Source organism: Vanellus vanellus (assembly GCF_965231255.1).
Source record: "Vanellus vanellus genome assembly, chromosome: 19".
Classification (NCBI taxonomy): Eukaryota; Metazoa; Chordata; class Aves; order Charadriiformes; family Charadriidae; genus Vanellus; species Vanellus vanellus.
This window is the reverse complement of record NC_138924.1, coordinates 199795-224521: the sequence shown is the minus strand read 5'-3', so window position 1 is coordinate 224521 and position 24727 is coordinate 199795. Positions and strand designations below refer to the sequence as shown.

Genomic DNA, 24727 nt, shown 5'->3' with positions numbered 1-24727 from the left:
TAACAAGTAGGCAATTTATCAGTTCCATAAGACCTTCAAGGGCTCCATTTAGTCCTCAAGTTCCCAGTTTATCACAGGGTTTTAGCTGCGGTGTCTCCACTCTGCTCCATCCTTCTCAGTGTTTTTCTTCCATGGTGCCATCTCTTTCCCATGTTTGCTGGATTATCACAGGGTTTGGCCTTGGAGTCTCCACCCCACTCCACTCCCTGTGTTGCTCTGCAAGCAATATTGTACAGGGAATCGCAGAGGTAGCGGATTCTTCGCATACCGGCTGCAGCTGTATTCTACCCTAGAAGCCTTTTGATTTCATACCTTTCCTTAATGTGTGACCAATGCTGTATTATTGATCATTTTTAGTAATCATTCCACAGGGATCGGGAGCACAAGTCTTGATCTCTATCCCTCCAGTTGTGGGGGTTAACAGGCAGAGCCAGCAGGTCAGTGACCGGCTCCGAACCTGGTGCTACCGGCAGGGTTTTGGGTTCTTTGATCACGGCCCGATTTACAGAACACCAGACCTGCTGGCAGCAGATGGGAAGAGCCTGTCTTGCAGGGGGAGAAGGGTTCTAGGACTGGAGTCAGCAGGGCTCACTGAGAGAGCTTTAAACTAGATTCAAAGGGGAATGGGCACGTAAGAGAGGCGCTCGGCTGTAGTAGCTCAGCACTTGTGGGGCAGAGTGGTAGTATTTTTGAGAATCGGAAGATCCACCACCCCTCAAGGGCAAAATCTACACACTCAGTGGCTTCTCTGAAATGCCTATACACCAATGCACGCACCATGGGGAATAAACAAGAGGAGTTAGAGATCTGCATGTGGTCACAGGGCCATGATCTCATTGCAATTGCTGAGACATGTTGGGATAGCTCACGTGACTGGAACACTGTCATGGAGGGCTGTGTTCTCTTTAGGAAAGATAGGGCAGTGAGGGAGGTGGTGGAGTTGCTCTTTATGTGAGAGAGCAACTGGAATGGATCGAGCTCTCCCTGGGGGTGGATGAAGAGCAAGGTGAGAGCTTGTGGGTGAGGATTAAGGGGCAGGGTAACAGGAGAGACACTGCGGTGGGTGTCTATTACAGGCTGCCTGATCAGAATGGGGAAGTTGATGAGGCCTCCTACAGACAGGTGAGAATTGCCTCACAATCACAGGCCTTGATTCTCATGGGGGACTTCAACTACCCTGATATCTGCTGGGAAGGCCACCCAGCTGGGCACGCACAGTCCAGGAGGTTCCTCCAGTGCATTTATGATAACTTTTTGACTCAGGTGGTGAAGGAGTACTACTGGACCTAGTACTGACAAACAGAGAGGGACTGGTGGAAGATTTTAAGGCTAGGGGCAGCCTTGGCTGTAGCGATCATGAGAAGATCGAGTTCAGGATTAAGCGCAGTATGCACAAAAAGACAAGTAGGGTTGAAACCTTAAACCTCAGGAGGGCTAATTTTGATCTCTTCAAGGAATGGCTTGGAGAAATCCCATGGGAGAGGGCTCTAGAGGGTATGGGGGCTCAGGAGAGCTGGCTGCTATTTAAGCATCACTTCCTCCAAGCTCAGGATCGGTGCAGCCTGAAGAGCAAGCAATCAGGCAAGGGAAGCAGGAGACCTGCATGGCTGAGCAGGGAACTTCTGAAAAAGCTCAGGTGGATGAAGGGAGTTTACAGTATGTGGAAGAAGGGGCTGACCACTTGGGATGAGTATAAGAAGGCTGTCAGGGTATGCAGGGATGAAACGATGAAAGCCAAGGCACCTTGGAATTGAACCTGGCAGGGGATGTCAAGGCCAGTAGGAAGGTTTTCTTTAAGTATATAGGAGGCAAAAGGAAAACTAGGGAAAATGTGGGCCTGCTGTTGAATGAGACAGGTGCTGTGGTGACGGATGATGCAGAGAAGGCGGAGTTGCTGAATACCTTCTTTGCTTCTGTCTTCACTGCTTGGGCCAGCCCTCGAGTGTCCCAGACTTTGAGGGTAACAGAGAAAGTCTGGAGGAAGGAATACTTTCCCTTGGTTGAAGAAAAACAAGTTAGAGATCAGTTAAGTAAACTGGATAGCCAAAAGTCCATGGGGCCCGATGGCATGCACCTGCGAGTGCTGAGGGAGCTGGCGGAAGTCATTGCTGGACTGCTCTCCATCATCTTTGATAGATCCTGGAGAACAGGTGAGGTGCCTGAGGACTGGAAGAAAGCCAGTGTCACTCCAGTCTTCAAAAAGGGCAAAAAGGATGACCCGGGAAACTACAGGCCAGCCAGCCTCACCTCCATCCCTGGAAAGATGGTGGAACAGCTTGTTCTGGGCATCATCTCCAAGCATCTGGAGGAAAAGAAGGTTATCAGAAGTAGTCAACATGAATTCACCAAGGGGGAGTCACGTCTGACTAATCTGATAGCCTTCTACAATGGCGTGACTGGATGGGTGGATGAGGGGAAGTTGTGGATGTAGATGTTGTCTACCTTGACTTCAGCAAGGCTTTCGCCACCATCTCCCACATCATCCTCACAGGCAAGCTTAGGAAGTGTGGGTTAGATGGATGGACTATGGGGTGGATTGAACAGTGGCTGACAGATAGAGCTCAGAGGGTTGTGGTTAATGGTGCCTAGTCTAGTTGGAGGTCAGTAACAAGTGGTATTCCTCAGGGGTCAGGACTAGGTCCAGTCCTGTTCAATATATTCATCAGTGACCTGGATGAAGGGATAGAGTGTACCATCAGCAAGTTTGCTGATGACACAAAACTGGGAGGGGTGGCTGACACACCGGAAGGCTGTCCTGCATACAGCGTGACCTGGACAGTCTGGAGAGTTGGATGGAGAGGAACCTAATGAAATTCCACAAGGGCAAGTGTAGGGTCCTGCATCTGAGGAGGAATAACCCCCTGCACCAGTACAGGTTGGGGGCTGACCTGCTGGAGAGCAGCTCTGTGGAAAGGGACCTGGAAGTCCTGGTGGACAACAGGATGCCCATGAGGCAGCAATGTGCCCTGGTGGCCAAGAAGGCCAATGACATCCTGGGGTGCATCAAGAAGAGTGTGGCCAGCAGGTGGAGGGAGGTCATCCTCCCCCTCTACTCTCCCTTGGTGAGGCCACATCTGGAGTATTGTGTCAGGTTCTGGGCCCCCCAGTTCAAGAGGGGAACTGCTGGAGAGAGTCCAGCAAAGGGCTACAAAGATGATTAAGGGATTGAAGCATCTTTTGTATGAGGAAAGGCCAAGGGACTTGGGTCTTTTTAGTCTGGAGAAGAGAAGACTGAGGGGGGATCTTATCAACGCCTATAAATCCTTAAAGGGAGGGTGCCAGGTAGATGGGAACAGTCTTTTTTCAGTGGTGCCCAGTGACAGGACAAGAGGGAACGGGCACAAACTTTGAACGTAGGAAGTTCCATCTTAACATGAGGAGCAACTTCTTTCCTGTGAGGGTGGCAGAGCACTGGCACAGGCTGCCCAGAGAGGTTGTGGAGTCTCCCTCTCTGGAGACATTCCAAACTTGCCTAGACGCCATCCTATGCAACTGCTGTAGGTGCCCCTGCTCTGGTAGGGGGGTTGGACTAGATGATCTCCAGAGGTCCCTTCTAACCCTAACCAGTCTGTGATTCTGTGATTCTGTGGTCTGCCAGAAGGAAAGTCAGAGGCTTGATTGAATGAACTATTTGACGAGAGCTTTGCCCATCATCTGCATATCACCCTTGATGGTGCAGCTCCCTCCAAGGCCTTTCAAGAGAGGTGTTGTGTCTGCTCAGTGTTAGCTTTGTGGTGTTGCCCCAGGTCATGGGCACGGTGGGGAAGCGTGTCCATGGGGGCCTTCTCAAGTGTGGGGTGTGACCCGGCTTCTCCCTTCCGCTTGCGCTGGGGTGCTGCTGGCTTTGGGGGCACCAGGGTGATGCTCCAGCAGATCCATGTCGAGGATCAGTGAACCTGTCCCTGCTTTACAAGCAGCTGTGGCAGACTCCTGGGTGCTGCTGTACCCTGCCATGGGATCTGACTTTAATGCTGCCCTCTCTACAGCTGCCTGGACTCTAAAGCTACTGGCTCACGTGTAGGCTGAAAGAGTCACTTCTGTCCTGCAAACCACTGCATGTCAGGCTGTTGTGGGGGTCTTGCTGGGGGTTATCACGCTCACATGACCCCAGATGCCTGCTCAGCCTTCAGGTCCCCTCGTCTCCAATTTCCCACGTGTGGTTTGTGGTTCTCTGGACTGTTCTCTGTGCTTTGCAGTGCTCATTTGCTTGGTCCTTGCTACAGAGGTCTTGTTGAAATGTTTATGCCTTGGGAAATGGCACGAGCACTTCTTTGTCCTCTCACTTCGTCCCGCAGAAGCAGCGAGTCTGGGGACCTCTCCTTTAGGGAGAGGTGAGAAAGAGTTAGATAAATTGAATGGAAGTGTACACATGGAAGCAGCAGACAGAATGGCAGAAGGGATCCAAGGCTGGCATGGGTTGATGGCACCTAACCCAAAAAACAATTGAGATGCCAGCATGGATACATGCAGCTTCTAAGAAGGCTTAGGGTGGAAAACCATTGGGCAGCTTACTCCAGGACAGGAGGTCAGAGGACCTCTGAAGGTCCCATGCAATTTAAATCATTCCATAATTGTTAATCGTCTGTGCTGCCTATATGATCTTGAGGCAGGACAGGCCGATGGGTGGAAGATCAGTGTTGCTGGCAGCTCCTGGTGGGCGCAGAAGATGCACCCCAAACCTCTCTGTGGCCACCAGTAACAAAGTGTCACCCGGGAGATGTGAAGGGGACCTGTAGGACACGTCCTACACAAATGCTGCTGGCTGTACATCTTGCGATGCATGTGAGTTTGGGGCACGAGAAGTGTGTGAATCCCGGAGGGAGTGAAACCAGCTTTATTTAAAATTTATTTTTATTTAATAAATCGCTTTCTTGCTCAGTGCAGTCTCGCGCTGAGCTTTGCTAGCACAGTTGCATCACTCTGGTGCTGAGCTTTTGGCTCACATGTATATTTTAAGGATCCTTGCCCGCCCTGGCTTGGCTGTGGGCTTGTGTGACAAGAGCTCAGCCAGGCTGGAGTCGTTTCCCTGGGGGAAGTCACACTGTGGTGGCCAGGCAAACCATCTGCGTTACGAGGGGCTATGTTGAGGGTGTCCAGGGCACCCTGCATGAAACTATGACATTAGTGCAGGGCGCTGAGCCTGTCACGGGTGTCTCATTGTCACAGCTTCTTAAAATCAGCCTTGTCTGGGCTGAAGCTTTGTCTTCTGCCCCACCATGCAGGGTTGCTGTGTAGTTTTTAGTGTGGGTTGGCCAACCTTCTGATGATCCTTTGGTGAGAGAGCACCTGGCAAGATGCAGTCATTGCTCCAGCAGCGGAACCTGCCTCTGCATCACTGCAGGGTGACCTCCAGTGCTTTGTCCTCGCTGGCTGTACTGGAAGATGTGGATGAAAACATGGCGCCTGGGAGCAGCGAGGCAGTTCTGCAGTGAAGACTGTGTTTTAGCGAACCATTAAACCGATGAAGGCAACAGGAGCTGCCAGCGTTGCTCTTCAGCACCCAGGGGTGGGGATCCAGGCACGGATCTGCTGCTCTCACAGGGGGGTTACACACAAATACAGCTCAGTAAAAATCCTGTGTTCTCTAAGCGCTCCACAGTGAAGTCAGAGGAGTTTTGGTGTTTATAGTTTATCTCCTGTTCAGTCTGGAAAGCCACTCGTGTAGTCTGCTCTCCCATGCCGCAGTTGGTACCGAATCAATACAGCCGGGACATTAACTGATCACCTCTGCAGAGGCATCTTCCAGCTCGCAGCCCAGCATCTTCCTGGCCCTGCACCAGCAAGAGGAAGGCTTGAGGGTTGCCTCTAGAGCAAATGGGAAGGAGAATTGCTGGGGCATAGTGACGCCGAAGCAAAGGATGGTGCAACAGCACACAGCAAAAGCAGGAGAGCAGCAAGTCCCCCTGCACGCTGGTTCTCCTGTCCCAGGAGAGATCCTGGCATGGGCAGAGCTCTGCTCTAGCTGGGCGGTGTTCGGGGGGAGTCAGCAGATCTCTTCCCGGAAAAAAAACTCTGCCTTTGCCACTCCAGAGATGCTGCGGTGTGCTGACAGCAGTGCTGCGAAGCCCCCACTGAGCCTTCTGCTCTGTTGTGCTCTGTGCTCTGCCCTTCAGGAGTTGTTTGTCATCTCATATACAGGTGCTGGGTGGCAGTGGCAGGGAGGGGGCAGTCGAAGGTGGCTATCCCTGGTGTCAGCTGTGGTGTGCCCATGTTTGCCAGGCAAAGGTGTTACTTCTGCAGCGTCTGAGGAAAGTAGAGGTGGCCACAAACTGGTGCTTGTGTAGCCCAGGGCTGTGATTTTGAGCAGGGTTTAGATTTGCTCCATGTTGAAGCTCTGTGGTTGGGACATCATCCTGGCACGTGGGAGAGTGGGATTCAGGGCTCTGCTCCACCGTAGAGTCATGGAATCATTTGGGTTGGAAGTCAGCTTCAAAGACCATCCAGTCCAACCCCCCTGCCTGGTCTTCCACTGCACCAGGTTGCTGAAAGCCCCATCCAACCTTGAACGCTTCCAGGGATGGGGCATCCACAGCTTCTGCAGGCAGCCTGGGCCAGGGTCTCCATACCCTCACGGTGCAATTCTTCTTAGGTACAAACCTAACCCCACCCTCGTTCAGTTTAGAACCGCTGCCCTTTGTCCTGTCCCTGCAGGCACTGGTCAAAAGTCTCTCTCCACCTTTCTTATGAGCTGCCCTTATACATTGAACAGCTGCTGTAAGGTCTCGCCAGAGCTGTCTCTTCTCCAGGCTGCACAACACCAACTCTCTCAGCCGTGGATCACTCAGTCAAGGAAATGGCAGATTTTCTTGTAATTTGGGCATTTCTTAGCATTTCTCTAGGCTCTGCAGGTAATCAGGGGAGAGGAGCTCCTCCAGGCTGCAGCTTGGAGCCCCTGCGTTGAGGGGCTGAGGTGGGCAACGTACCACACTGCTCCACTTGGGGACTTTGACTTCTGACCTGGCTGGTCTCTGTCTCCAGGCTCCTGGAGCTCTTTGTCTTCCCGTGGATGCCACCCCCTATGCTGGGACCCCGTGCCCAGCATTGTGTGTGCCCAGCGCACACGCTGGCGTGCACAGGGCAGGAGGTGAGCTGGGCACAGAGCTGTTGTCCCAGGGTTGCGTTGCTGGCTTTGCTTGTCACCGCGTACTGCGGGTAAGAGAAGCTGACAGCTCTGGCAGGGCTGGCGAGCAGCCCTGACGGGCTGTGTGTGCCTGACGGGTGAACTGTACGGATGTGACTGTTGTAGCTATCGCCCGGGGAAGTGTGGGGTGAGCTTGAGTTAAGGCATTTTTTTGTCTGGAACATACCATCAGTGTGAAAAAGTCCCCGGCCCTTGCTTTTGTTGGTTTTGCCCTGGTACCCAGTGCACTGCTGGTGTAATTTTGAATTTTTGGTGCCATGGGATAGAACCTCAGCGGGGGCACTGCGTTGCAATGGAGCTATTGCCGCTGGCATTGGCTCTGTTTGTAGCATGGGTGTCCCTCTTGGACTCCCGGCCATCCTGGGACAAGCAACGGCCCAACTAGAAATTTGGCACCCAGGTTTGTTCCTTCTCATGGGATCACGGCACAAGGGTGAGAAGGGAGCTCAGGAGATCCCAGCCCCTGCCACAGAGCAGTGCCAGCCACATCAGGTGGCTGTTGGCCTCGTCCAACTGCATTCTCAGGATCTAGAAGGATGGAGATGCCATGGGCATCAGTCCATGGGTCCTCTGCACCCTGGTGGAGTGTTTGACCACCCTTAGGATGATTTTTCTCCCCCTTAATATTTAACTGGAATTCCCGGTGTCCCAGCTTGTTCTGTCACCTCTTGTCCTGCCCCTGTGCACCACCAAGAAGAGTGTGGCTTCAGTTTCTCTCCATTCTTTCACTGGCTTTTTGTAGGCAGCAATAAGATCCCCCTGAGCTTTATCACGTTCAGCTGGTCAAACCCTGCCTATCCTCATTTATCCTGTGCTCCTGCCCAGACCACCTTGGTGGCCTCAACCGGCTTCACTCCCACACAATGCTTTTTGGGGAACCCCAAGCACCACACAGCACTTTAGTTGTGGTCTCACAAGCGCTAGGTGGAAGGGAACAATCCCTGTCCTCGCCCCACTGGCTGTCCTTCTGCTCACCCAGCCTGCGATGAGTTTTACCTTCGCTGCTGACTCCTGGGCAGCCTGATGTCCATGAGGACTCCATGAGTTGTAGGTGCTTTCTGGACAGCTGGCCCCCAACCCGTCCTGCGACATGCATCCCATCCCCAGCACAGAATGCTGCATTTGCCTTTGACCTTCATGGGGTTCCTATCAGCCCCTTTCTCCAAACTGTTGAGGTCCCTCTGAATACCAGCCCTGTATTCCATCACTCTCTCCAGTTTGGTGTCTTCTGCAAACCTGCTGAAAGTGCACTCCACTCTTCCGTCCCAGGTTACTGGTGAAGACGTTTAACGGTATTTTCAGACCCAGCATCGCTCACTGATGGGAGCTGGGCTGGTCCTCTGGCCACAGTCCTGGGGCAGCCAACGGTGCTGGCTTCTTCTGCAGGAGCGGGAGTCTGTCCCTCAGTGGCTGTCCCAAACTTTGTGGTGACATAAAAGATGAAGATACCCTTTTTACAAGGAGTCACATGGAAAAGACATGGGGCAATGGGTGCAAGTTACTCCTGGGGAGATTCCGGTTGGACACAAGAGGAAATTTTTTCACAATGAGAACAATTGGCCATTGGAATGATCTCCCCAGGGAAGTGGTGGATTCCCCAACATTAGACACTTTTAAGATTCAGCTGGCTGTGGTGCTGGGCTGTGCTTTTGCCAAGAAAGGTTGGACCAGATGATCCCCGAGGTCCCTTCCAACCTGGGATTCTCTGATTGTGTGATTCCATGAGCCCACAGCACACTGGTGTCAGGGGCAGCCTGAGCCCTGCGCTGCTTATGCAGGAAAAGTTGTTTCATGTTCTAAATTCATTACATTAAAACCACTCTGTTTGTCCCCATTCCATAGCATCAGTTTGAATAAAGCAGCCTGCCTCAGTCAGCCCACCAGCAGCAGAAGGGTATGGGGGGGCTTTGGGGTCGCAGCTCCCAAGGGCATCCCCAGCCCAGAAACATTGCCAGGGATGTAGGTTCCCAGATGTCTCGTCAGTATTTTCCGTGTTTCTATAAGTATCAAATTTTGAGTTCATAACAGAGCAAAAAGCTACTATTTACATACTTCCAAACATCATTACTTTTTGGTCCCTGTTATTCAGAATAGCTTTTGCTCTAGTTGCTTTTGGGCATGGTTTATCTAGCCGGCGCGGTGGAAGTATTCACCTTGCTTGGACTAGTTCAAACACTGAAACAAACCCAGCCGGTGGGAACTCAGGAGTGGGATCTCGGCTCCCCCGGTAAGCCCGACAGGCTCAGGAGGAAGGCTGGCATCCCCCCCTGGACTCCCCCCTGGGCTGAGCGCTTCAGAAAAGTCTTTCGCCTAATTAAAAGCATTGAAGGCCAAGGTTCCAGGATTCAGTATATGCTTTGTGGGGGTTTCAAAGTCCCCTGTGGGTACCCAGAGCTGTATGAGCCCTTTGGAAATGCAGCTTTCTGGCAAATTGGGCTGCTTTCCCCATGTTCGGGGAGTGAAAAGTTGCTGGCCCCAGGCGAAACAGCTCAATTTCCTAATTTTAGTTAATGCTTTCTGTTTAATGAGTTTCTTTCAAATGCAAGGTACATTTTTATATGCTTTTGTTTACTCTGAATATTCAGGTAGTTTTATTTAATGACTGAAAGCCATTTAAAATGCTTTTTCCAGTCCATTTTACATGAAACTACGTGTTCCTTCAAAAATCGAATGCATTTTGTAGACACGTGGGATGCCCGTGGGAACATAAAATAACAATCTGACAAAATAAACACCAAGTTAAATAACTTCTTAAGTAAAAGAGGTATGGCGTGGTATACTGATTAGCAGAAAGGGGTGTCATTCAACACCCAGGCTATATTTGGCTGCAGATCAACATATGTTCATACTTCTCAGCTGAATGAGAATGGACTGGATTTTAGGAAAACAATTTTGAAAAGGCAGAAGAAGAGTCGCTTGGATGGCACATCATGTCTTTGCTGGATTTCAAGCCATGTGGCTCAGGAGCTGTTTTGACCTTGCTTTGGGCCGGGCGTCTCTCAAGCAGAGGCTGCCTGCTGAAGCTGAAGGTGCCGCAGGGCTTTCGTATGAGGTTTGCCATCAGAGGAGGAACAAGATGAGCTGAGTCTGAGGCTCTGCCATAAATACCGAGCTGCTGCTTGTTTAGAATAGCTGCAAAGCAAATGCGAGTATATCTTCAAGATGTCTCTGGTGCCGTCTCCTGGAAGTAGGAGTGTGTTGGCTGGAGCTTCTCTGGGTGTACCAACTTCGGGAGTGTCTGAGAACCAGTGTGCACCAGGCATGGCTGACCCTGCAGAGATGCCGCGTTGCACCAGTCCCCCCTTGCCTAGAGGCTTTGAGAGCTGCTCCAGTTTAGCAGGTCTGGGTACAGCCCTTAGGTTCAGCTCTCTGAGAGCTGTAACTCTCTAAGGGTAAGCTCAGGCCATGCTGGTGGCCCTGTAAGTCCCCAGGGGAACACTCATCAGAAGGTTCTTCATCGTATCAGTCTCTCTGTATCTTCTTTCTGATCCTTTCTGAGTATCCTCTTTTCCTATCCCTTTTCCGTCACCTCTCCTTTCACCTTCCACCATTTCCCCATATCTCCTGTTGGTCCTGGCTTCCCGTGTTGGGCTGCACGAGAAGTCTACAGGGTGATGTTGGATAGCACAGCTGCCTTCCCTCTGCAGCAGTACCGTCGGCTGGTCCCACCTTGCAGGTGCCTGTTGCATGCAAGAGTGATGCCGAGTGTCCTGGATGGGTGTGTGAGATGTTGCCCCTCAGCCACATGCTGTTCCATCTTCTGCACAGTTGAAAAAGCGCACGAGTGTTTCTGGCTTGACACAGTATAGGATTTGGCTTCGCTTCAGATTTGTGCACCAGATTTGCCTTCTCTGGAAAGGGAGGCTTTTAACCCTGCAGAGAAGGACTGGGGGAGACTGGTGGGTGACAAATGGGACATCAGCCGGCAATGTGCACTCACAGCCCACAAAGCCAAGCATCTCCTGGGCTGCATCCCCAGCAGCGTGGCCAGCAGGGCCAGGGAGGGCATGCTCCCCCTCTGCTCCGCTCTCCTCACACCCCCCTGCAGCACCGCCTACAGCCCTGGGGGCCCCAGCACAAGGCAGGCGCGGACCTGGGAGAGACGGCCCACAGGAGGCCACCAAAATGGTCCCAGGCCTGCAACACCTCTGCTGTGGACAAAGGCTGAGAGAGTTGGGGGTGTGCAGCCGGGAGAAGAGACGGCTCCGCGCAGACCTCACTGCGGCCGCTCAGGCCTTGAAGGGGCCTTATAGGAAAGAGAGAGAGAGACTTTTGACCAGCGCCTGCAGGGATAGGACAAGGGGCAGTGGTTCTAAACTGAACGAGGGTGGGGTGAGGATGGACGTGGGGAAGAAATGTTGTACCGTGAGGGTGGTGAGCCCCTGGCGCAGGTTGCCCCGAGAAGCTGTGGCTGCCCCATCCCTGGAGGTGTTCAAGGCCAGGTTGGATGGGGCTTGGAGCAACCTGGGCTGGTGGGAGGTGTCCCTGCCCAGGGCCGGGGGTTGGAGTGGCTGATCTTTAAGGTCCCTTCCAGCCCAAACCACTCCAAAAGTTCATCATTCTGTGATAAGAGTACCCCCAAAGCCCTGAGAAGCTGCTGCTTTGCAGCAAGAGATCAACCTGACCCCTGTCTGTACCCATGTGAGCCCATAGCTGCAGGTGAGGGCTGAGCTCTGCTGTCTGCACGCTCATGGGTCTAAGGAGCTGCCTAATGCCAACATCACCTTGGGTTGAACACCCTCCCCACCTTCCCCATCTCTGGGAAGGATCCACAGCTCATTCCAGCCACTGTTACAGGTTTTAGTGTGACAGACCATCACTCCCACAAAGGGCAACCCGTGACCCCCCCCTTGCCAGCTCTTCCTGCCTGGTTCAGCAGCAGGGACGGGAGTGCACTGCGGGGAACGGCTGCTGTCGACAGCCACGGAGAGCAAGGAGCTTGAAGCAGTGTGAGGGCAGCCAGCACCGGCAGAGCTGCTGCTCCGACCCCGCTCGGCAGGCACAACTGAGTCCCGTGTCCCACTGCTGGCAGTTCTTCACATCATGCACGTGCCATCGGTCAGAGCAAAGCTCCCAGCTGCAGGGTGGGATTTTCTGTGTCTTTATAAGCAGCCCAACTGCTCCCTTTTTTAATTGCAAGCAAAACTACCTCCAAACACAGCCTTCCACAACCCCCAAAAGCAGTCCAAAGGCTTTTATGTTCTGCCAAGCTGATCTAGTGGGAGATGTCCCTGCCCGTGGCACGGACGGGGTTGGTCTGGATGATCTTTGAAGCTCCCTTCCGACCCAAACCATTCTGTGCCTCCGTCGTCCTATGAAACTCGATTTCTGGTGTATTTGGGAAAGGGCTCATTCAGGAGACACAAGTGTTTGAATGGCGAATGCACGTGATGCCCTGTCCTGACTTTCCTGGGACATCTTCAGGACTGTTTGGTGTGCTCAGCCTGGCAGCTGGATCAGACAGCAAGTCAGGCCCCAGGGTGGGTGCTCACGCAGGGGTGAGTTTCCCTCTGGGGGCAGCAGCCAGCACTGGGGGGGTAGGCTTGTTTAGCTGGACCCTGGTCAGGTGTAATTCCAAGGTTTTCTGGCACGTTTCCTGGAAAACGGAAAGCAGCTTAATAAAGTGAGGGTGCTCTGTGTGCAGGACGTGACCGCTCCATCACATCATTTGCCCTGGGCTGGCAGCTCTGCAGGCAGCCTCTCGGTTTGGGGCAGGTTTGTTCCGTCTTGTGCCCGTGCCGGGTCTGGCACATCCCGGCAGCCTGGCAGAGGCAGCCTGGGCTCGACCCAGGGCACCGTTGTGGCCTCGGCCCTGGGCTGCTCGGGCACAAGCTGTGGTGTGGTGCGAAGAGGGTGCTGCCAGCCGCAGCCCATGGGACTGCTGCCCCTCCGGGGTGTCCTCTGGGGGTGAAGGCTGTGCTTGCGTTGGGCTTGGGTGAGTGGTGTGTCTGGTCCGCTCCCCCCAGGGCCATGTCACCTGCTGCCACCTGCCCCCCCTTGTGCATTGTCACACTCCTCAGAGCAGCTTGTGGGCTAGAAATGCTTTTTGGGCAGCTAGAAGAGGTGCTCAGGGCTGAGCCTTCCTCTGGCTCAGGGGTGACAGGTCTCTCCCTCCTGCGGGACCCTCACCCCGCTTTCTCTTCCTCTCCCCTCTGCAGCACTCGACGCTGTCGCGCAAGTTCGTGGAGGTGATGTCCGAGTACAATGCCACACAGACTGACTACCGGGAGCGCTGCAAGGGCAGGATTCAGAGGCAGCTGGAGATCAGTGAGTAAAGCCGGAGGGGGGACACAGCGGGGCTGTGCGCACTGTGGGGCCATCTCTGGTGCTGGGTCAGAGCTGCTCCCGCAGCGGTGCAGAGCTCCCCCGGGGGGTGCACAGGGGCTGTGGGAGCAACCAGGACGTGGCTACTGCTGGGAATAGGCATGTGGTGGTACCTTGCATTTCAGTGTCGCACTGCATCCAGCAAAGTGCAAAAACTCCCTTCAGATTTTCTTAAATGCTGCGTAGAGAGCGCAGAGAGCACAAGGAGAGAAATTTCTTCCTTGTTTGCAGCTAATTTTGAATTCAAAGAAGCTAATGGGAATTCCTGACTCCCAAGTGTTGCCTTGCCTTTCCTCTGGGTGCTTTTCATCGCGGGTGAACTGAACTAAATATAAAACCAGAGAAGTGAGCTCTTGAGATGGGGGCGCTCGCAGCTCCCAGCCGCTTCCCTTGCTGCAGGAGGAGCAGGAGCCTCAGTGCCTGCCCCAGGCAGCTCCCTGGACCCAGGACCGTGATGGCTCTTAGCAGCAGTAGAGGTGTCTTCTGGCCAAAGGTGGGTCCCAGGTGACACTTCTGAGGCTGTCACCTCCATGGCACTAAGATCTCCCTGCGTCGTTCAGGGCCCATCGCTGAGGTGAAGTCTGCTCTCATCTGTCAACAAAACCTGGTGGTTGTTCTGGGCAATGGGTGACACCAGGTTAGTTTTAGAGAAACGTGGTTGTCTCCCAGTGAAGAAGAACCACCATAATTGGGGGCATAAGCAAGCATGGGAGAAGTCAGGGGATGCAGGGTTGAAAAGAGATTTTTTTTGCAAATAATCTCATTGTCAGTGTCATGGTTTTTTGTGCTTAAAATGAAAGAGTCTGAAGCCTAGTCCAGGTGTTTTTTTTTTTTTTTCTGACAAACAAATGGGTGTTTTTCTTCCCTTTCACAACTCAGCATGAATAATAAGGTAGGAGACCTTTGAGACAGAATAGCGTCCGTGAAGGTCACCCGTAGGAATGTCCTTCATGAGCTGCAGATGCCTGGGTGTCTGGGTGCTGGTGGGGTATGGTGGTGGTTTCTGTGGAGGGCTAGAAGGAGACTTGGCTGTGCAAGCCTTTCCTCTGTTAATATTAGTCTTTATGATGTATAATAATAATAGAAATGTTTCACACCGGCTGAATGGAAAGGTTGACTGACATGAGTCTCAACAAGAACTTGACGTTTAATGTAAAGCAGGATGATGAATGTGTCACTGCTCCAGCTGACTGACTCATTCATCAGCTAACGTCATGCTGTAAGTGATACCCAGCCACAGGGGTGGCTTGTAATGTAAATAGGAATTTAAGGTATCCCTATGCCTCCTTTCAAAGAGAGAGACTTGAAAGGACTTAGGCAGGTCCTTCATTGTCTGCAGACCTGAAAGAAACCTTCCTCTTGTTTTTCTACTCCCGGATTTTGGAAGGACGCTGCTGCTCTGCTTAAATTGTGGAGATATATTAAATTATACTCACAGAATCACAGACTGGTCAGGGTTGGAAGTGACCTCTGGAGGTCATGTAGTCCAACCCCCTGCCAGAGCAGGGGCACCTACAGCAGTTGCACAAGACAGCATCCAGGTGTGTTTGGAATGTCTCCAGAGTGGGAGACTCCCCCCCGTCTCTGGGCAGCCTGTGCCAGTGCTCTGCCACCCTCACAGGAAAGAAGTTGCTCCTCATGTTAAGATGGAACTTCCTATGTTCAAGTTTGTGCCCGTTCCCTCTTGTCCTGTCACTGGGCACCACTGAAAAAAGACTGTTCCCATCTACCTGGCACCCTCCCTTTAAGGATTTATAAGCATTGATAAGATCCCCCTTCAGTCTTCTCTTCTCCAGACTAAAAAGACCCAAGTCCCTCAGCCTTTCCGCATAAGAGAGGTGTTCCAATCCCCTAATACTCACCTTTGCTCTGTCCATCCTGCCGGGCTCTCAGTGCCTGACAGAGCATTGATGGGGCACAAGGAAAAGGCTGCTCAGCACTCACTGTGGTGCAGTGGCTGGGTGCCGAGGAGGTGTCCTGGTCAGTGACGGTGAGGGACCTGCTTTCCCTTCGGGGTGGAGATGTGGAGCAGATGCAGGATGGGGTCTGTGCTGGGAAGGTACAGAATCCTGTGCGCTGTATTTTGCAAAAGCTGGGTTCCTCTGTCAGGACAGCAGAAAATCTCTTCTGGCAAAAAGGCTTGTCAAAAGCAACAAGCTTATTGAGGTTTTATCAGGAGTGCTTCCTGGGCAGAGGGCTCTGCTCGTCCTGGGGTGTCTCAGCCAGCACCTTCAGTCCCTGCTGCTCCGGGGGCTCTTGAACAGGCTCTTTTGAATGGAGCTAAGCTGGAATGTGGCAACTGCACAAAGCTCTATGGAATCCTCAGCTCTCATTTTCAGCTGATGGATCCAAAGATAGAAAGTGCCGGGAGCTCTGACAGCAAAGCCAGTAAATTACTCGGGTTTTGAAAGTGAGAGAGCAGGGACTTCTCAGCTGCTCTGGGGAGGCTCCCCAGCACTTGGAGAACTTCTCCATCCTAACTGTATCTGCTTCTTGCTCTGGAAGTAGGACAGTTGCAGAAGAAATGTTGATGTAAAGTCACTGTCCCAAGCTGCAGCCACCCCCTGGGGTTCCCCACAGCCCTCTCAGGGTCTGCCCCTTCTCCTTGTGTAGGCACCGCTGTGTCTGTGTGTGCCAGAGTTGTGCCTCCGTGACCCTTGCTGAGCTGGGGAGCCTGTCTGACATGAAGTGGGTATCATCTCCTCTCTCACTGCTTCTACCCCAGCCTTAATCATTGCCCTCCCCCCGACAACCCCTTACTCACTCACTTGGCTTCCAAACACACCCAGACCGCAGAAGCCATGGAAGGATCGCAGGATGCGCCGTGTCCTGGGGTTGATGATGGCAGGACAGATGCTCGGTGGCTGTCCTCTGCCTGGACCGTGCCTCCCAGCCGTGTCTGCTGCTGGGAGCCGTGATCCCCAGGCACCAGCCTCCGTGCTGCCTGCGGTGGGAGGTGTCGCTCCTTCGTTTTTTTCCTCTCTGTTTTGTCCATTATGAGAAATGACATCTTAAATCTAATTAGGATTTGCTCCCAGAGAAATTGGATTTGAGGCTTGGAGGAGCTCTCTGTGGTGGGTGTGCAGCTTTGAAGCCATGGAGGTGCTGCACAGACGCTGCTTGTTTTTATGAACAGTTTTGTTATGTGAGAGACCGAGGAGCCAAAAATAAAGCATCTGCCATCTTCAAAGGCGCTGTGAGAATTAATCAGCCTGTGCCACACTGTGCAAGACCAGGTTAACTGATGTGCAGAAAGACAAGCTGTGGATGCATCCCAAGCTGCCCTTGAGCCAGGGGAGTCTGGGGTCTGCTCCAGCTCTGGCAGCTCCTCCGGGCAGCCCCGGGTGGTCCAGATGGGCTTATTTAGGATTCCTGTGATATTTTCATCTCGGGAATGACCACCAGATTTATCTGAGCTAAAAACGTGAAAATGCCTGCACAGCACTGGAAGTTGGCCCCCGGGCTGAGCAGAAGGGGTCCTGAGGGATGGGGAGGTGGGTGACAGTTTGTGACATGCTCGGCAGGCTTTTATAGCTGAAGTCTGCTCATCCTGACACTACCGCAGGCAGTGCTAGACCTGTCTGAGCTGGGGACGGCCAAGTGGGTCGGGTCACTCATACTCGTTACCTCTACAAGCATGGGTGGATGGGGCAGCGATATCCATCTCTCCATGAGTCGTATGGATTTGTATCTAAAGAGAGCTTGAAGGCCAGATCCAGACAGAGGATCCCAGCCTTGGGAAGGTGCCTTGTCTTCGGTGTTTCCAACCTGAGCCCTTGTTGCTCGGTGGGTGCTTGCGCAGCCCTGCCACCGGGAGGAGGGATGCTGCAAGCTGAAGGAGCCCAGCTGAGCCATTACAGCTAATTCAGCTGTGGTATGTTTGACTTCTGCAGCCTCAGGGTGCCTGAAGTCGTCCCTATTTATGGAGTGTCTGGCATACAGAATTGGGCAAACTGGCACTCGGCGTCAGCTGGGTAATGGGTGTGAGCTGTGGCACTGGAGGCTTTCCTGGGAGCTTCCCCAGGGTCTTGCATGCCCTGATGGAGCTGTTCCTGCTCCATCCCCTGGGAGCTGGTCGATGGGGACAGTCACTCCATCCAGCTGGACATCACAGAACTGTGCGGTGGCCCTGAGGTGGAAAATCTCTTTGGTGGCTTCATGTCTCTGCCTGTCCCAGAGCTTTTGATGGCCCTGCTGCATCGTCTCTCGCCGTTCTTCCTTGCCAGCTCAGGGCTGAGTTTGCTTCACTGGGAGCGCTGCATCTCCTAGTGAAGTGATGCTCTGTGGTGCTTTGCTCATTGGCAGAGCTTCTTCTCCCCAGGAAACTTTAATTTCTAGAGATGCCAAGTAAGAAGTAGATGTACTCTGGAGCTCTCTGGGGAGGCAGAGGTCCAGCTCTCATGATTTTCCAGTGTTTTCCCAAGTTTCAGGCCAGGGGTTTTCCCCTAGGCTCTTCCGCCTTTGTGGGCACCTTGCATTGACTCAGTCCTTTGACTCCCATTTGTGGCTGTGGAGCAGCTCTGTGGTGATGTGGACAGCAGATCAACCAAGTATCTATCTTGCTTTCATCTGATTTTATTGCTGTTGAGGAGCTAATGACAGCCTTTCCAAACCAAGAAACATAGCCAGAAGGCGGTGGACTCCCTGGGAAGTCCTCGGGCGTCCTGCAGGTTGTTTATACAGCTTTGGCAAACTGTGCTGGACAGTGTGGGTGAGATGCAGCCTCCAGGCCTTGTGCTTTGGCTCAGCATTGAAGCAAGCTCTGCCTGACCAGCTATGGCCTTTGGCCAAGCCTGCACTGGCTGGTTGTTAATCCATGTGATGTCTTTGCTCTTGCCACAACTTTTACCGGTCCCATGCTCTGCAATAGGGGAACAGGCCAGCGAGGAGGTGGTGAGAGCCAGGATGAGAACGTGTATCCTGCATCCCATCCCTCCTCTGCCTGCAAGAGACGTGGCATCTCCTGGAGCTGCTTGCCCTCGGGGCTGTCTCTAGGGCTTGAATTGGCCAGAGCAAGTAGCCCTTGATGCATTGTGCCTGGCACGCTCCTTGTCACTGTGCCAGTGACTGCTCGGAGTTGAGCACAGTCAACAGGAGGGTTTGTAAATTTGTGCTGTTTGAGCTCTTGTTCTCCCTTCCCGGAACCAGGGCAGTGTCAGCTGAGAGCGAGGAGCCAACAGGCAAGAAGGGGGTGTGTTGTGAGTCGCCCTTGGTGGAAGTGACGCTCTGTCACCCTAAAACATGTAATGGTGGCTGGAAATGGGCTGTGGGTCCTTCCTGGAACTGGGGAAGGTGGGGAAGGTGATCAACCCAAGGGGACATTGGCAGTATGCAGCTCCTTAAACCCATGAGCGTGCAGACGGCAGAGCTCAGCCCTCGCCTGCAGCTATGGGCTCACCTGTGTACAGATGGGGGACAGGTTGTTCTCTTGCTGCAAAGCAGCAGTTTCTCGGGGCTTTCAGGGCACGAACAGGTCTTAGTTGTCTAGACCAGCCTCACACGGGACCTCTACCTCTGCCAGGTAGTAGAGGTCGGTCCAGGACCTGTGTAAGATCAGGCCTGGGCCACCCAGCCCAGCCATGCTGCAGAGGTACCTGTCTTCAGCCACGACAATGGCCTTGTTCCCAGGGTGGGCTCAGGTCCAAAAGAGCTTGTCTCCAGCGCTGTCTCCTGGGACTTTGGATCTTTGTTGTAGTCATGTCACAGGACCAGGGATTCATGGAGTGGTTTGGGTTGGAAGAGACATTCAGAGATCACCTAGTCCAAGCCCCTGCCATGGGCAAGGACATCTCCCACTAGACCAGGTTGCTCCCAGCCCCGTCCAACCTGGCCTTGAACACCTCCAGGGATGGGGCAGCCACAGCTTTTCTGGGCAACCTGCGCCAGGGGCTCACCAACCACACGGTACAACATTTCCTCCCCATGTCCATCCTCACCCCACCCTCATTCCGTTTAGAACCGCTGCCCCTTGTCCTGTCCCTGCAGGCGCTGGTCAAAAGTCTCTCTCCCTCTTTCCTATAAGGCCCCTTCAAGGCCTGAGCGGCCGCAGTGAGGTCTGCGCGGAGCCGTCTCTTCTCCCGGCTGCACACCCCCAACTCTCTCAGCCTTTGTCCACAGCAGAGGTGTTGCAGGCCTGGGACCATTTTGGTGGCCTCCTGTGGGCCGTCTCTCCCAGGTCCGCGCCTGCCTTGTGCTGGGGCCCCCAGGGCTGTAGGCGGTGCTGCAGGGGGGTGTGAGGAGAGCGGAGCAGAGGGGGAGCATGCCCTCCCTGGCCCTGCTGGCCACGCTGCTGGGGATGCAGCCCAGGAGACGCTTGGCTTTGTGGGCTGTGAGTGCACATTGCCGGCTGATGTCCCATTTGTCACCCACCAATCTCCCCCCATCCACAGGGTCCTCTCCATCCATCCATTCATCCATCCATCCATCCATCCATTCCCCAGTCTGTGCTGGTACTGGGGGTTACCCCGATGTAGGTGCAGGACCTTGCAGAGAAAGAGACATGTAATGAAGTGTGGAGGTGTCCATGTTGGAGGAACTCCCCAGGCAGAGTGTTAGCATGCACCATGCCTGCTGGGTGGTGGCCAGACATGGCTGCGCAAGCAGGCGCCCCCAGCCCCGGTGCTCCCTGGGGCACTGCATCACTTGTGGTGAAGGTCTGGACTGGCTTCCAGGTTTTGGGCACCTCCCTGGTCTGAGCCCCTGCTGTGGTGCTGCTGGAAGCAGGGAATGTTATCCTGTGGACCGTCCCTGGGCTCTGCCCTGTCTCCTCCATTTTCCCATTCAGAGGTGCCCTGGACTCATTCTGGAGGATGTTATTGTCCCGTTCAATACCACTGACAGAGCCTGCGGGCAGCGTGTCTCAGGCAAGCACCGTACCAGAGCCCAGCCCTTCCCTGCCTCCCTTTCTGCTGGTTTTGGGTTTGTCAGGCTTGGTAAAGTTGCTTCATTAGCTGCTCCTGCCCATCTGCTTCTGATCACGCCAGTGGGATGCCTCCTGCCCTCTCTGTGTGACCTGCTCCCACTGGGCAGTCCCAGCAAAAGCCTGCCCAGTGCCGCCGTCTCTGTTCAGCAGTATAATTTCATGGGTCCAACCTGGCTGTTAGCCTGAAGAACACGCTGCAATTAATGGTAGAGGATCAGTGTAACCCATAGAGTGATTAATATCTCTCTTCTCTGTAGCAGTGCAGTGTATGTCCATGGGAAAGGGAAGGCAAACCATGTACAATGGGGGAATTGCTCCTAAGGGAGCTGTGGGGCTGAAGGTACCACCCTGGCGCTGAGGAGGAGGGCTGTGTCACGTGGGGAAGGATGGAGCCTGGTTTCTGTTACGCAGCTGCAAGGCTAAAACTCAGACAGCCCAGCGACTGCAGCAGTGCCTGCCAGGCCAGCGAGCCCTGCTGAGCCCAGCGTGCTCATGGCCTTGAACTGGCATGGGATGGGCTTTGCCAAGAGCATCCCTGCTCTTGGCCTTCTGCTCTCCATCCCTGCTCCTGCACAGCTCACCAACTGGGTGCTGATGGCTGCCAGTCCTTTGGCACCACTCCCTGCCCCGCAGGAATGGGCAGCTTGACCAGGAAGCAGCTGGCAGCTTGACCCCCTTAAAAAGAGGGGTCGCAGCGCTGCCACAGAGCTGGGCTGCGGGATGGCAGCCGCTCAAAGTGTCCAGTGCGCTCTCAGGCCTGGAAGCTTTGCACTGCTCCACTCTCAGGAGATGCCACAGAGCCAGCAGAGCCCTGCGGGACTGTGGCTGGGACAGAGGGCTCATGGCTGACCCGTGTTGTGTCACTTGCAGCTGGCAGGACCACCACCAGCGAGGAGCTGGAGGACATGCTGGAGAGCGGCAACCCGGCCATCTTCTCCTCCGGGGTAAGCACTGGCACAGGCTAAAGCCCAGCCAGCCCCCTTGTCCCAGGGAGCTTGGCTGGTGGACGTGCTGCCACAGTGGCCCCAGTACAAGAATGATGAGCACAGCCCATGCAGGAGGTGGGATGTGGGTGCTCGGGTCTGGCCTGAGGATGCTGCCTGAGCAGGGGCTGCATCCTGGCTTGAGGGTAGGGTAGGGGTTTGCTGCAAACTGCTGGGCTCCTGCTCTTCCCTTTCTTGGGGTCCCTATTCCTGGCATCTGAGGGGCTGAGTGTGATGCTCAGTGGCCCTGTTTTGTTGCAGATCATTATGGATTCAAACATCACCAAGCAGGCACTGAATGAGATTGAGACGCGGCACAGTGAGATCATCAAACTGGAGAACAGCATCCGAGAGCTGCACGACATGTTCATGGACATGGCCATGTTGGTGGAAAGCCAGGTAGGAAGACACAGTGGCCTAGTGGCCGGCTCACCTGGAGTGAGAGGTTGGAGTGTGATGGGGCTACCAGTGGTCCCCTGACTGGGGAAAAACTGTATCTGGGACCAATGCAGGTCCCACTGGGGCTGAGCCACCCACCTTGCATCCCAGAGGCAGGGGCTGCTGTGTGCCTGGGGCAGGAGGTTTGGTGATGGGCTTTGGAGGGCAGCGGGTGGCTGCCACGCAGGTGAAGATTTCTCCATCTTCCCTGGAGCACTGGGCCCTGCCGTGTGAGCTCAGGATGCTGCCAGCCTCGGCGGTCCTGCCAGGCCACCCCTGGCTGTGCCACCAGCCCGCGGCACCTGGCCCTTCAGCTGGGCACACGCTCCGGCGTCTCTGCTCACCCCCTTTCTTGCCCACCATGCTGCCACGGCCCGAGGAGACATCAGTGGCAGGTAAAGCTCCACCAAGCCCCCACCGGTGCTGCATGCTCTGCTCTGCATGGCTGCGCCCTGCATGTCTGTGGCTCTCGCATGGCACTAGGGCCTGCCTGTGGCAGGCAGGCAGGGGTGGCTGTGGCACTGTGGTGTTGGTGCCCCCTCCTGTTTGCCTTGGGGGACAGACGTGGGGGATTTGCAGTTCTCTGCCCTGCTGTAATGGCTAGAGTGTTGCTCTGTGGGGTGGGAGGCTCTGAGCTGCTGGCACCAGGAGCAGAGGGGTGCTGGGCTGGCAGCAGTGCTGGCAGCTGCCTTCTCTGTCCCAGGCATGGCACGGCTGGGAAGGAGAAGCAGCAGCTTTAGGCAAGGCAGGGAGCAGCAGGCGGGTAACACCAAAGCACCCCTGGGCTTGCAAGGCTCGTCCTCCCCATGCTCTCCAGCATTAGGCTGAGAAAGGAGCATTGCAGAACTGCTGGCCATGACCCCCGGGCTCTGCAGCCCCCATTTCCCTCCCTACCATGCAGGAGGGCACTGGGCTTCAAGCCACCCACCCTGTTGGTCACATGAATGACACACACTGTCTCCAGCTGCTGCAGGACCTGGCTGCTTCCCTGTGCAGCCAAAGGAGGTGGACAGGCTGGGGATGCTCACCCTGCTCTGTCTCCATGTCTGCAGGAGTCCACATCCCCAGCCCACCCCTGCAGCCAGTGGGGCAGAGTGGGGTAGGGCCCTGTGGTCCGTCCTTGCCAGCATCACTTCGGGGTCCTCTGCTCTCAGCAGGGTGCTTGTGCAGATCAGAGTGGTTGTCCCTGCATGTGTGTGGTTTTGTGAGCATCCAACATGCTGCTGCTGGTGTGGTCCTTGTTCCCCCCCATGCCGCCCATTTCAGCAGCATGCCACGTGGTGTCAGTGTAGATCCTGTTGTGGCTTTGATGTCACCTGAGATATCAGACAGGGTGGCCAGCAGGCCAGGATCGGGCTGGGGAACACCCCGTGACCTCCCTCACCCTCGCTTGCTTTCCTGCTGGAATGTGCACAGAGGTCTCAGCCCTCTGGGACAGAGCCCACGGTCCAGAGCCCCGGCCCCGGGGCACCCCGGGCCACCCACAGCTTGCAGGCACCTGACAGTCCCTCTCTCTCTCCCATGCAGGGCTGTCGGGCAGGGTGACATCCATACGGTGCCGGGGAGCCGCAGAGCAGGAAGGCGCTCACATCTGCACGCGCATGGGCTCTGTCCCCGCTCTGCAGGGCGAGATGATTGACCGCATCGAGTACAACGTGGAGCACTCGGTGGACTATGTGGAGCGGGCCGTGTCTGACACCAAAAAGGCGGTGAAGTACCAGAGCAAAGCCAGACGGGTGAGTCACAGCACTGTCTGGGGCCCGTCTTTCCCTGCCTATGCTGCTGACACCTTCATCCCAGGGGCAGGCCGCTGCCTGGCACCCCTGCCTGCCCAGCACAGAGGGGCGGGCAGCATGGTGCAGCCTCACGGGTGCCCGGGCACTGCTTTACCCCACACCACTGGGTGCAGCACAGGTCCCGCTGGTGGCACCAGCTGAGGCAGAGCTCCCTGGCACAGGCTGCCTGAGTGCTGATGAGGAGCCATGGGACCTGTGTGCTGCCTGGGGGGAGGCAAAGGGACAGGGTGGATCATGTGGGCCAGGCCTGCTGTCAGAGCCATGACCCTTGGCAAAAGAGAAGTCGAGAAAAGTCACGGCCCAGCTCTGACCCTGAGTGCGGTGCCAGCTGCCTATCCTTGTTCCCACACCTGGTCCCATATCAGCTCGGCAGCTCAGGGACCCAGGGGCCACCAGCTCAGCTCTGACAGCCCAGGGCTGAAGGGGGAGCTGGGATGCCTTTCCCTGCCCCAGGGCTGCTGGAGCCCCTCTGGCTCCTACAGTGCTGCTCAGAGCCCACCATGGGCAAACCGGGACAAGGCAGATGGCAGCCCCCAGCTCCTGGGGCCAGCCTGTCCGCAACACTCACAGTCCCCTCTCCCTTCTCTCCCTGCCCATGCTGGGACGTCTGAGCAGAAGAAGATCATGATCATAATCTGCTGTGTGATCCTGGGTATCGTCATTGCCTCCACCTTCGGCGGCATTTTCGGCTAGACTCACCCCACGGGACTGTTTGTGTGCGATGGACGGAGCCACGCGTGCCGTGGGGCCGCAGCCGCGCCGGAGTGAACCACGCAGCCCCGGAGCCTCCCAGCAGCATTTCAGTTTCTAATGCATGGTTGTTTGTGACGCTGTGTGTGCGGTGCGGTGCGTCTGTGTGGAGGGAGCGCCGGCCCCGGGGTGCAGGCAGGGTGCAGGGGACGGTGATGGGTGCAAGGGGGACCCTGGGGGGGGGAACCCGAGCTCTCATCACTGCTCCAGCCTAGGTGGCTGGCTGGGACCAGGTGGGGACAGAGATGCCCTTGGGCACTGCTGCTCCTCCTGTGCTGGGCAGTCTGTGTTAGTGACAGGTGAGGATGAGGAGGGACCAATGAAGGGCATTAGGTGTCCTCGGGAGCACAGTGCCCAGTCAATCTCCCCCAGC

At 55.0% G+C, this 24727-nt stretch overlaps 1 protein-coding gene across 1 annotated transcript in view; it reads left to right on the top strand.

Annotated features, from left to right (window-relative positions):
* STX1A (syntaxin 1A) overlaps positions 1-24297 on the top strand; it is a gene marked incomplete at its 3' end in the record, with an annotated part of 98130 nt that extends 73833 nt beyond the window's left edge. Inside the window, exons 6-10 of the mRNA XM_082493228.1 lie at positions 13300-13408; positions 21258-21331; positions 21632-21769; positions 23434-23544; positions 24220-24297. Coding sequence (XP_082349354.1) covers positions 13300-13408; positions 21258-21331; positions 21632-21769; positions 23434-23544; positions 24220-24297 — 510 coding nt within the window. The remainder of the gene's footprint in view (positions 1-13299; positions 13409-21257; positions 21332-21631; positions 21770-23433; positions 23545-24219) is intronic.
* Between the last annotated feature and the right edge of the window lie 430 nt (positions 24298-24727).